General features: G+C 41.2%; 1 protein-coding gene across 1 annotated transcript in view; it reads left to right on the top strand.

Annotated features, from left to right (window-relative positions):
- Positions 1-13,085, top strand: part of cpamd8 (C3 and PZP like alpha-2-macroglobulin domain containing 8) — a 216,122-nt gene that overhangs the window by 78,116 nt on the left and 124,921 nt on the right. The window contains exons 20-21 of the mRNA XM_034179799.1: positions 2,249-2,480; positions 9,984-10,137. Of these exons, the coding sequence (XP_034035690.1) occupies positions 2,249-2,480; positions 9,984-10,137 (386 nt within the window). The remainder of the gene's footprint in view (positions 1-2,248; positions 2,481-9,983; positions 10,138-13,085) is intronic.

The following is a 13,085-nucleotide window of genomic DNA, read 5'->3' as shown; positions in this document are numbered from 1 at the left end:
AGGAAGTGATACAATACCGCAGTGAGAGCCAACCACCAGTAGAGGTGAAAGAAGCCTGAACACACCCCTGTCCTCGAGTCTGAACCCGCTAAGCTAATAGGCGAACATCGGTATTCCTAAACAATTTGCTTTGGTGTGGACATTAAAAGTTAGTAAACATGCATTAACAGGGCTTAACTGATCAGGCTATCGATAGCTCCTAAAAGTGCTAATTCCGTTAGCATACATTAAATGTGACAAGAGTTTTACTCAGTGTGAATATTGCAGCATGGACATCTTAGATGATCCTATAGGATGTTTCACCACACAACAAGCCATATTATTCCAGATGTTTGTAATAAAAATCTCCAAAATGACAGACACAGCCCTCCACAACAGCTAGCAGCCATAACGAGCAGACACATGAGGTACGGACTTTTTGAAAGTGCGGAGACACCGGGCTCAGCAGCTGTTATCTAAACGACCACACCCCAAATATGTGCATAGCTTCGTGACTTAAAATGTCGTAAACTAAGGTAGAAAAACACATTCACCACTGTACATTTGTCACAGAGGGGAAAACTATCTATAGAGACCAAAATAATTTTTTCTGTTTATTTCTGCTCTAAAGTTGGACATTTTAACATGGACTTGAACAGGAACTTACTTTTGTGGCCAGCATCAAGTGGCCAGTTAAGGAACTGCAACCTTTTTTGCTTCCAGTAGGGCTTCATCTGAGTCCATTAAAGTTTAGCACTTGGTGCTGGTATGCTACATTACACACACTAACAAAGCTTTATCAACTGTGCATAAAATCAGGCAGCTGCAGATCAGCAACATTTTCCTCCAAATTTTTTTCTCTGGCATTTTGGTTTTGATAGATTGAGTTGATCACATCAAAGTGTCTTGTATGTGGCTGCTACAGCGCAACCAGCACTTCTGGCCTGATAATCCACAAGCCATGTCGCTACTTTTTCCATTCTCTTGAACACAGTTTAGGGCAGGGGTGGGCAACTTGTTCCAGAAAGGGCCAAGAGGGTGCAGGTTTTCTTTGCAACCACTGATTCCACCAGGTGACTTCACTGATTAACTGATTCCATCTGCTCAAAGTGATATTAATCAGTGAAATCACCTGGTGGAGTCAGTGGCTGCAAAGAAAACCTGCACTCTCTTGGCCCTTTATGGAACAAGTTGCCCACCCCGGTTTAGGGGAATTGGTTCATGGTTCTGCTTCAACTGTGTAAAGCCCTTTATGATTGGAGAGGAAGGAGTGAAAACGTAAAAGTGACAAATCACAACCTTATGATCCAATTTGTCTGAAACAGGTCTGACTGTCTGATTGCAGGTCAGGAGGGGTTTACCACCTCTTGTTACTCGCTGCATGACATGAGATACATGATAGAGCTGAAAAATACAGCTCAAAATTTGGCTCAAAAATGGACTACACCACACAGTATTTGCCCACAAAGGAATGAAGATAGGAGTGAAAGTTAAAGTAATTTAAAGCACTCTGAGTAGAGAAATACCTGAGCATTGGTGGATGTGAATGTCATGCAGAATGGGAGGAGAAAGGTCCCAAAGCAAGGTGGGAGGACAGGATAAGAAGGGAGTTCTAAACAGTTAAAAAGGCAGGCAGAGGAAGAGAAAAGAAGTGCAAGTTAAGTCTGTGTGTCAGAAGACGGATGTTCCGTTTCACAGCCACATCCAGAGTTTCCCCTTCTCTGAGTGTGAATGTGCTTCATTTAAATTGGGTGATTTTGGATGGGCTAGCCACTTTCTCAACAGCTCCTTCCATTCATTTTCAGCCAATACAAATGATCTGCCATAGATTTCCATGTGCCTGATTCCTTTGGATTGAACCTCAGTGCTGCCTGATTTCCTGTAAAGTTCAAAGCCCCGATTTCCCTTCAAGTCCATTAAAATGGATTTGCTGCAGCTTTGATCAAAAGGAAGGGTGTATATGGAGATTTTTCCGTATTTATTGCACCCTGTGAGTTTGCCAAGACCAACACTAAATATGCATTGCTAGTTATGACCTCAGACCATTTCATTCACACAAACAAATTTGGTCCCCACCTGACGGTCTGTCCACACCCATTTCCACAGTGCTTGCGGTAGTGTGAGTGGTGCAGGTGTTGGTGTGGACACAGATGTTAATAATGCAAAAGTAATGTGTAACATTCTCATCGTGCTGTATGCGTTGTGTAAGTTCTTTCGTGCTAATTAAACACACGCAACTCAGCGTTATCTCAACATGTGTTTGTGACAGTGCCGAAAGTGGGGAAGCTGATCTGCGATTGAACGTGCCTGATTCCATCACCACATGGGTGACAGAAGTCGTTGGGTTGTCAGAAGAGAAAGGGCTCAGCATAGCAAAGAGGGTGGAGCTTGGCACCTTCAAGCCCTTTTTTGTCGATTTCACGTTGCCCTACAGCTTAATCAGAGGGGAGCAGACCAAGGTTCCCCTTACTGTCTATAACTACCTTCCAACATGTGCTGAGGTAAGCAGATCAATGGGAAGCATGATAGTTACTTTACTGCAGCATGGGAAAAAAGAAAAGTTAGAAAATCAGCTATGAATCAGCTGATTTGGAGCGTGTTATGGTTCAGATTGCCTTCAGAATGTGTAAACACAAATTAGGCCTTGAGACAGACCCCTTAAAGTTGGAATGTCTTTACCACTTAGGGTGGCAAAACATTACATCCATAATTTGCTTGGTATATATCCCTAGTTAATACTTGTGTATACGAGGTCTGTCAATAAAGTATAGGTCCTTTTTATTTTTTTCAAAAACTATATGGATTTCATTCATATGTTTTTACGTCAGACATGCTTGAACCCTCGTGCGCATGCGTGAGTTTTTCCACGCCTGTCGGTGACGTCATCCGCCTGTGAGCACTCCTTGTGGGAGGAGTCGTCCAGCCCCTCGTCGGAATTCCTTTGTCTGAGAAGTTGCTGAGAGGCTGGCGCTTTGTTTGATCAAAATTTTTTCTAAACCTGTGAGGCACATCGAAGTGGACACGGTTCGAAAAATTAAGCTGGTTTTCGGTGAAAATTTTAACGGCTGATGAGAGATTTTGAGGTGATACTGTCGCTTTAAGGACTTCCCACGCAGTGGGACTTCGCGCAGCGGTCCCAGGCGCCGTTGTCAGCCTGTTTCAAGCTGAAAACCTCCACATTTCAGGCTCTATTGATCCAGGACATCGTGAGAGAACAGAGAAGTTTCAGAAGAAGTCGGTTTCAGCATTTTATCCGGATATTCCACTGTTAAAGGAGATTTTTTTTAATGAAAGACGTGCGGACTGGTCCGCGCGTCGGGACGCAGCCGGCACGGTGCGGCGGCACAGGAAAAACACCTCCGTGTTGATAACCATTTGTAAAACCCAGGCGGCTTTTGATGGCTTTCAGTGGAGTGAGTATCTGAGAAATTGTTTAACAGTTGGGCATGTTCCAACTTGTCCTTAAGGCTTCCAACAGAGGTGTTTTTCCTGTGGCGGAGCGTCGCGGCGGCTGCGAGCCGACGCTGCAATCCGTCCGCACGTCTTTCATTAAAAAAATCTCCTTTAACAGTGGTTTTCAGCTTGAAACAGGCTGACGACGGCGCCTGGGACCGCTGCGCGAAGTCCCACTGCGTGGGAAGTCCTTAAAGTGACAGTATCACCTCAAAATCTCTCATCAGCCGTTAAAATTTTCACCGAAAACCAGCTTAATTTTTCGAACCGTGTCCACTTCGATGTGCCTCACAGGTTTAGAAAAAATTTTGATCAAACAAAGCGCCAGCCTCTCAGCAACTTCTCAGACAAAGGAATTCCGACGAGGGGCTGGACGACTCCTCCCACAAGGAGTGCTCACAGGCGGATGACGTCACCGACAGGCGTGGAAAAACTCACACATGCGCACGAGGGTTCAAGCATGTCTGACGTAAAAACATATGAATGAAATCCATATAGTTTTTGAAAAAAATAAAAAGGACCTATACTTTATTGACAGACCTCGTACAACCCCAATTGTTTATTAATTTGGACATTAAATATCTTGTCTTGGTGTATTCAATTCAATATAGGTTGAAGAGGATTTGCAAATCATTGTATTCTGTTTTTATTTACATTTTGCACAACATCCCAACTTCATTGGAATTGGGGTTGTAATATCCATCCCAGGGTATCAACTATAACCAGGTAGAGATCAATGAAGGATTACACAGGGGTCAACTTTTAAAAGTGCTCCATGGAAAAGTATACCACACTATTTGTTTGATCATAAAGATTCCAAAAAGGTATAGTTTGGGCTCAGTGACAAAGGTCAATTTCTGTTTGCATAGGGTTCAAAAGTTAAAATTCCTCCAGTTTTGAAAAATGTTATGCACATTATTGGTTGAGTTAATAGAGTTCTAAAAATAAATAGTTTTCAGCATCTGTTATGCATAGTTATATTACAGAATAACATACATGTCAAAGAATCCAATAGACTTTGACCTTTTTTGACCACTACTTTGGAGACCAAGCATTCAACACAGTCAAAACAATATCATTTATGAATCTGATTAGTTCAACCAATAATTTGCATCCCTATGGTCAGACATATGTGGTATTCTTCTCAGTATGAAAACATTTTACATTTTGACCTCTGTGTAGTCTTTTATTAGCCTCAACCAAGCTAAAGCCACCACCCTTGGATGGTTATCATACTTTTTCAAGTCCCTATAGATAGATAGGTGACCAAAATGCCATGTCAAACATTTTGCCACCCTGGGCGGTAGTGACCAATCTATCTGACCCACCTTTTTTGGAATGTGTTGCAGGCCTTAAATGCAGGAATGGATGCGTATTAACAAATGAAATATAAAATCTCTTGGGCTCATTCTATCTGGAGTGAAGTAGAAGTAAAAGTAAATGTAAGGATTATTATGTTTTGTTTTGTTTTTTGTATTTTCCATAGCCTCCCAACTTTTTCTGATATGAGACTGTATTTTTTGTGCCTTGTTGGTTGGAGAAGGCCAAAGAGGATGTCCACACTTTACCTGGCTGTGGCAGACAAATAGTTACTGTCAAGAGATAGAAATGGATTGGTTGTCTGCCTTGGTGGTTTCCATCCAGGACCCAAGCATGTGCCATAGTGAGGTGGATGTGGCAAAACGCAACCTCGGTACATGCTCTCAGACATGACATGGGTTTAATTGGTTAAAGTGTGAATATCTACAAGAGCCAGCTGCTACTGACAGAAAGCAAAACCTACAGCTGCCAGGCCATAATAGATTACAATAATCAAAACTCTTTTTACTAATTTGGGGGTTCCGTAGAGGGATTTGGGGAAACATGATGATGCTCAAATGAGATCATCCGAGATACCTTCATTTAGGATGTCCAGTTCAAATTTGTTCAAGTTGTCAAGTGCACGAGAACATATGACTGAAGCATACTCAGACAGTGGTGGCTCAGCTAACCGAACAATTAGCTTTGATAACCATTAGACCGCTAACTGAAAAGTTAACTTTAGCGGGAGTTACCGCTAACCGCTAACTTCATGTTTGACTTGGTACACTGTTGGCTACTGATAAGCCGGTTTCGAGTTTAGGCACTGCAGGGACTGCTGGGTAAATTCAAATGTGATCACAAACATAAAACAAAACATGAAAAATAAATAAATAAATAAAACCCTGAACACTGTCATCATCTTTAGCAAAAGCAGTAAATCGCAGTATTAGAAGTCACCGTTTATCTCTATATTATACATTTGTAAACTATTAACGGAGCTATGGCTCACCCATATTGCATTCACAAACACAAAACAAATGCACAAAAAATAAATAAATAATCAATCAATCAATCAATTTTTTTATATAGCGCCAAATCACAACAAACAGTTGCCCCAAGGCGCTTTATATTGTAAGGCAAGGCCATACAATAATTATGTGAAACCCCAACGGTCAAAACGACCCCCTGTGAGCAAGCACTTGGCTACAGTGGGAAGGAAAAACTCCCTTTTAACAGGAAGAAACCTCCAGCAGAACCAGGCTCAGGGAGGGGCAGTCTTCTGCTGGGACTGGTTGGGGCTGAGGGAGAGAACCAGGAAAAAGACATGCTGTGGAGGGGAGCAGAGATTGATCACTAATGATTAAATGCAGAGTGGTGCATACAGAGCAAAAAGAGAAAGAAACAGTGCATCATGGGAACCCCCCAGCAGTCTACGTCTATAGCAGCATAACTAAGGGATGGTTCAGGGTCACCTGATCCAGCCCTAACTATAAGCTTTAGCAAAAAGGAAAGTTTTAAGCCTAATCTTAAAAGTAGAGAGGGTGTCTGTCTCCCTGATCTGAATTGGGAGCTGGTTCCACAGGAGAGGAGCCTGAAAGCTGAAGGCTCTGCCTCCCATTCTACTCTTACAAACCCTAGGAACTACAAGTAAGCCTGCAGTCTGAGAGCGAAGCGCTCTATTGAGGTGATATGGTACTACGAGGTCCCTAAGATAAGATGGGACCTGATTATTCAAAACCTTATAAGTAAGAAGAAGAATTTTAAATTCTATTCTAGAATTAACAGGAAGCCAATGAAGAGAGGCCAATATAGGTGAGATATGCTCTCTCCTTCTAGTCCCCGTCAGTACTCTAGCTGCAGCATTTTGAATTAACTGAAGGCTTTTTAGGGAACTTTTAGGACAACCTGATAATAATGAATTACAATAGTCCAGCCTAGAGGAAATAAATGCATGAATTAGTTTTTCAGCATCACTCTGAGACAAGACCTTTCTGATTTTAGAGATATTGCGTAAATGCAAAAAAGCAGTCCTACATATTTGTTTAATATGCGCTTTGAATGACATATCCTGATCAAAAATGACTCCAAGATTTCTCACAGTATTACTAGAGGTCAGGGTAATGCCATCCAGAGTAAGGATCTGGTTAGACACCATGTTTCTAAGATTTGTGGGGCCAAGTACAATAACTTCAGTTTTATCTGAGTTTAAAAGCAGGAAATTAGAGGTCATCCATGTCTTTATGTCTGTAAGACAATCCTGCAGTTTAGCTAATTGGTGTGTGTCCTCTGGCTTCATGGATAGATAAAGCTGGGTATCATCTGCGTAACAATGAAAATTTAAGCAATACCGTCTAATAATACTGCCTAAGGGAAGCATATATAAAGTGAATAAAATTGGTCCTAGCACAGAACCTTGTGGAACTCCATAATTAACTTTAGTCTGTGAAGAAGATTCCCCATTTACATGAACAAATTGTAATCTATTAGACAAATATGATTCAAACCACCGCAGCGCAGTGCCTTTAATACCTATGGCATGCTCTAATCTCTGTAATAAAATTTTATGGTCAACAGTATCAAAAGCAGCACTGAGGTCTAACAGAACAAGCACAGAGATGAGTCCACTGTCCAAGGCCATAAGAAGATCATTTGTAACCTTCACTAATGCTGTTTCTGTACTATGATGAATTCTAAAACCTGACTGAAACTCTTCAAATAGACCATTCCTCTGCAGATGATCAGTTAGCTGTTTTACAACTACCCTTTCAAGAATTTTTGAGAGAAAAGGAAGGTTGGAGATTGGCCTATAATTAGCTAAGATAGCTGGGTCAAGTGATGGCTTTTTAAGTAATGGTTTAAATACTGCCACCTTAAAAGCCTGTGGTACATAGCCAACTAACAAAGATAGATTGATCATATTTAAGATCGAAGCATTAAATAATGGTAGGGCTTCCTTGAGCAGCCTGGTAGGAATGGGGTCTAATAAACATGTTGATGGTTTGGATGAAGTAACTAATGAAAATAACTCAGACAGAACAATCGGAGAGAAAGAGTCTAACCAAATACCGGCATCACTGAAAGCAGCCAAAGATAACGATACGTCTTTGGGATGGTTATGAGTAATTTTTTCTCTAATAGTTAAAATTTTGTTAGCAAAGAAAGTCATGAAGTCATTACTAGTTAAAGTTAATGGAATACTCAGCTCAATAGAGCTCTGACTCTTTGTCAGCCTGGCTACAGTGCTGAAAAGAAACCTGGGGTTGTTCTTATTTTCTTCAATTAGTGATGAGTAGAAAGATGTCCTAGCTTTACGGAGGGCTTTTTTATAGAGCAACAGACTCTTTTTCCAGGCTAAGTGAAGATCTTCTAAATTAGTGAGATGCCATTTCCTCTCCAACTTACGGGTTATCTGCTTTAAGCTACGAGTTTGTGAGTTATACCACGGAGTCAGACACTTCTGATTTAAAGCTCTCTTTTTCAGAGGAGCTACAGCATCCAAAGTTGTCTTCAATGAGGATGTAAAACTATTGACGAGATACTCTATCTCCCTTACAGAGTTTAGGTAGCTACTCTGCACTGTGTTGTTATATGGCATTAGAGAACATAAAGAAGGAATCATATCCTTAAACCTAGTTACAGCGCTTTCTGAAAGACTTCTAGTGTAATGAAACTTATTCCCTACTGCTGGGTAGTCCATCAGAGTAAATGTAAATGTTATTAAGAAATGATCAGACAGAAGGGAGTTTTCAGGGAATACTGTTAAGTCTTCTATTTCCATACCATAAGTCAGAACAAGATCTAAGATATGATTAAAGTGGTGGGTGGACTCATTTACTTTTTGAGCAAAGCCAATAGAGTCTAATAATAGATTAAATGCAGTGTTGAGGCTGTCATTCTCAGCATCTGTGTGGATGTTAAAATCGCCCACTATAATTATCTTATCTGAGCTAAGCACTAAGTCAGACAAAAGGTCTGAAAATTCACAGAAATAAAATAATAAATAAAAATACTGATTTTGAGCTGCTTACATACCGTTTCTGTCCACAGTGTAACTTCTTGTCTTCTTACCAGCATTTGTGTTTGCTAGCTCTCTGCATTCGGAAACAGGAACTAACGTGTGACTTTAGGGTGTACAGACATTTTTGACTGTTAAATTTACTCACGTTACCAGCAAACAAACAACAAAAAAAAAATGTTAGCGGAACTAAATTTAGCGGAAGCTAATTGATGCTTTTCAAAGTTAGCTGAAAAGCTAATCTGCCAACAAAAATGTTAGCTTTGCTAATTAGCGGATTAGCGGAACTGTGCCCAGCACTGTAGTCAGACATATGGATGGATGTGCAGTTTTTTATTCCCCTTCTGGCCTTACAGCTGGTGCGGGAAACAAACCTGTTCTGAAATGGTTGCTTGAAAATATTGTTTGTGTCTCTTATGGGACGGGCAGTAAATGTCTCAGATTTTATGTGTGATGGAAGTCCAAAATTGGTAGATTGTGTGAATGTGTGTCTGTAACAAAAGGACAGACACACAAAGGACAACTGCTCCTGTTTGGTGCTACACGGCTGAAGATGGAATTGCCCGACCAGAAAGTGTTTTGCGTGGAAACAGTGTGACAGACAAGATGAGGCCTTTTATGATGGATAGGAAAATGGTGGCCAAAGCATGCACAGATTTATGAGCGATTAGTCCAGAAATGTGTTTTAACACTCACTTTGAAGAACCCTCTGAGCTCTGTCTTGGCCTTAAATGGGTCCATCCTGCACTCCACACAGATGACATCATGATGTTTGCAGATGAGCTTGTTAAAAGGCCTGTGCGTGCGCTGACATAATGTCACATTAGGTAAACATGCAAACCAGCGTTGCCCTTCCTTTGATGTCCACCCCGGCAACATGTGATTCCTATATTTTCTGCTTAGTTATTTATGACTTTGTGGCATGTGGATGAAGAACAGTTAAAAGTTCCTGCTGAATTATTGAGCCCTCTGTGAAAATTGAACAATGAGTGGAACTTAATCCTTTAGGGAGCCTGAGAACCATGAGTCAGTCAGCATGGAAACATCACAATGTGATTTAAACATTTCCTTCATTTTTAGAGCTTTGAGGAGAACACGCTATATGAGGGAGGGACATGCTTGGCAGAATGATGTCATTTTAGCCTGTCAAATGAGAGCAGTTCTGTCTGATTTGTCTTTCTTCTGCTTCCTTATGTTCCGCTTCCATCTGCTTCCCTTGGGCCTCACTTTACAGGTTCATGTTAAAGTCTCTGTTCCAAAGGGCATCAAGTTTGTTGGCCATCCTGGAAAGCACCACCTGACTAGGAAGAAGTGTGTCCCCCCTGGAGAGGCAACGCCCACATCTATTGTGCTGTCATTCACTGAGCTGGGGCCAGCGAGCATCACAGGTAATTGTCTTAAAGTCTACTTCAAATTTAACATGTCATTGGCTGATATTTTCCAAGGCAGCATGATGGCCAAGTCAGTAGTACAATTCCAAAACAGAAGGTTCTTGGTTCTAGACCACCCACAGTTGCTCTTTAACCCTTTCTTCATGTAATGTAGACATGAAGAACATCCGGCCCTGTGACAGGAGCGGCATCCAGGCTAAAACATGCCAGATCAACATACACGTCCATATTGGATCTGCGATAGAGACGCTGAGCAAAAAGAGAGAAGCTGAAAGAATAGACTAGATTAGAATAGAATAGAATAGAATGAAATGGAATAGAATAGCTGTTTATTGCACTTGTAATTGTACAACTGGGCATTAGGCATGTGAATCTCATCACTGACAATGATTCGACACGCATTTCGATACACTACCAGCGATACGATACATATAACGATACACGACGATACAGTACGATACGATTCACCTCTGTTCCCGATTCGATGCTATTTGATATGTAATTGATGGCGATTCAGTTCCTCACAATGCGATACGATGCAATTCAACATGATGCAAAGAAATTATACCAAAAATTTAAATAGAAAATAAGAAGCTGCAATTCAGTATGACATTATGGTATTCCTCTTCTTCTTCTGATTCTGCTAGAGGCAGAGGATTTGTTTCACTCCTTATAAATAGAAACTTTCCTTAATTCAACATTAAGGAAAAGGAATCGGTTCCCTCAAATTTGGAATCAATTTCATCACACTTAAGACCTTAAACAGTACAGTAAACAGTAATACAACATTACTCTTAATGTGAGTCACTCATTGACAGAGAACCACCTTGACAAAAGTAATTTGAGATACTTTCTTACCAATTTTGCTGGAGCTCGGTTTACAATCTGTGGCCGTGTTGATACCGTTTAGCAGCACTGCATTCTTTAAAAATGATCTGCGTTTTGTCAAGTTTCCCATCTTTTTATAAATATCCCCAAAAGTATCCCCAAATGCCTGATTTAAATGTTTTAGGTGTGTCAAAAACCTCTTGTGACTGCTTGCAGCTGTTCTCATTGTGGTAGAAATGTGCTTTCTTGCTTCCGTCCATGTTCAAAACTAAATGCAGAGCAGTGATGGTGCATTCAATGTGCCTCAGAAAAAATCGATGCAAGCACGCAGTGAGCGATGCATCATGATTTCACCCGTCAATTCAATCGATTCACAGTGAATGAATTCATACACTCGCATCGTGCATGTTTATATCTAGATACCGATATGTATTAATTAATCTCCACATGCCTAATGGACATACAATGTAATTAGAGAAAGCATCTCCCCTCTAGTACAGGAATAAGACACTTCTCAAATAGAATAAATAAAATAAAATAGAATAAAATAAGAAATATCTAAATATATAAACTATGTCAGTGGAATAAAAAAAATACAGCTGTCAGTGAAAGACATGACAATGGTAGGAATAAATATTGCACTTGGTTGGATTCTTCTTTGGATTTGGAATACATGGGGGGGTCACACTTGTGCAATCAAGAGTGTGATCGCTCACGGGTAAAAAGTGTCTTTGAGGTGATTTTTCTGTCACCTATGGCTTCTGAATCTTTAGCCAGAGTGTAGGAGGCAGAAGAGACCCTGGTTGGATATGACTGATCTGAGCAGATTGTCTGTGTTCTGCTGAGGTCACAGGAGGTGGTAATGTCTTCCAGGTTAGGGTGAGGGGAGCAGCTGATGATATTCTGGGCTGCTTTACACACTGCAGCGCTGTCCTGTCCCCAGCTGTGCAGCTTGCAAACCGCACCATGATGCAGTATGACAAGATACTTTCCACTGTGGTCAGTAGATGGTCCTCAGCAGGCCGGGCTCCTTAAAAAGTGCCGCCGCTGCTGGGCTTTTTTGACCACTGCTGATGTGTTGGTGGGCCATGTTCGGTCATTGGAAAGGTGCACCCCCAGGAACCTTAAGGAAGAGATCCTTTCCACGCAGGAGCCACTGATCTGAAGTGGGGCATGGTTACCTCATTCCCTTCTGAAGTCTATGACCATGTCCTTGGTTTTGATGGTGTTCAGCATAAGGTTTCTTTATGGAACACCATGCCTCAAGTCTCTGGACCTCCCCCTGTATGCTGTTTCATCTCCTCCTGTGACGAGGCCCGCCATTGTTGTGTCGTCAGCAAATTAGACAATGATGTTTGAGTGGTGGGAGGGGATGCAGTCATATGTATACAGGACATATTGGAATGGGCTCAGCACACAGCTCTGGGGGGAGCCTGTGCTGTGTCAGGGTGGAGGAACTTACTATTCAGTTATTTTTTGCATTATCAGGGTGACATTGAAGTAGGCTTCGTAAAACTACATATCATAAATTCATTCTCGCCAATTTCTTGGCAGTAATCTCTGGGTTCTTGGCCTTTGATATTGAAATGGAGACCTTATGGAGTCATGAGGTCTCTGAACAGAGGGGTTCGATGATGCTGATACCTTTCCAGGAGAATGAAGGCCCAAGTCTGTCGGATGCTGGTAGTTCTTGTCTTACTACATTGATGTGCAAAAACCCATCACTTGACCCAGCTATCTTAGCTAATTATAGGCCAATCTCCAACCTTCCTTTTCTCTCAAAAATTCTTGAAAGGGTAGTTGTAAAACAGCTAACTGATCATCTGCAGAGGAATGGTCTATTTGAAGAGTTTCAGTCAGGTTTTAGAATTCATCATAGTACAGAAACAGCATTACTGAAGGTTACAAATGATCTTCTTATGGCCTCAGACAGTGGACTCATCTCTGTGCTTGTTCTGTTAGACCTCAGTGCTGCTTTTGATACTGTTGACCATAAAATTTTATTACAGAGATTAGAGCATGCCATAGGTATTAAAGGCACTGCGCTGCGGTGGTTTGAATCATATTTATCCAATAGATTACAATTTGTTCATGTAAATGGGGAATCTTCTTCACAG

Source organism: Thalassophryne amazonica, chromosome 10 (assembly GCF_902500255.1).
Source record: "Thalassophryne amazonica chromosome 10, fThaAma1.1, whole genome shotgun sequence".
NCBI classification, from domain to species: domain Eukaryota; kingdom Metazoa; phylum Chordata; class Actinopteri; order Batrachoidiformes; family Batrachoididae; genus Thalassophryne; species Thalassophryne amazonica.
This window is presented reverse-complemented; position numbering and strand designations above follow the sequence as displayed.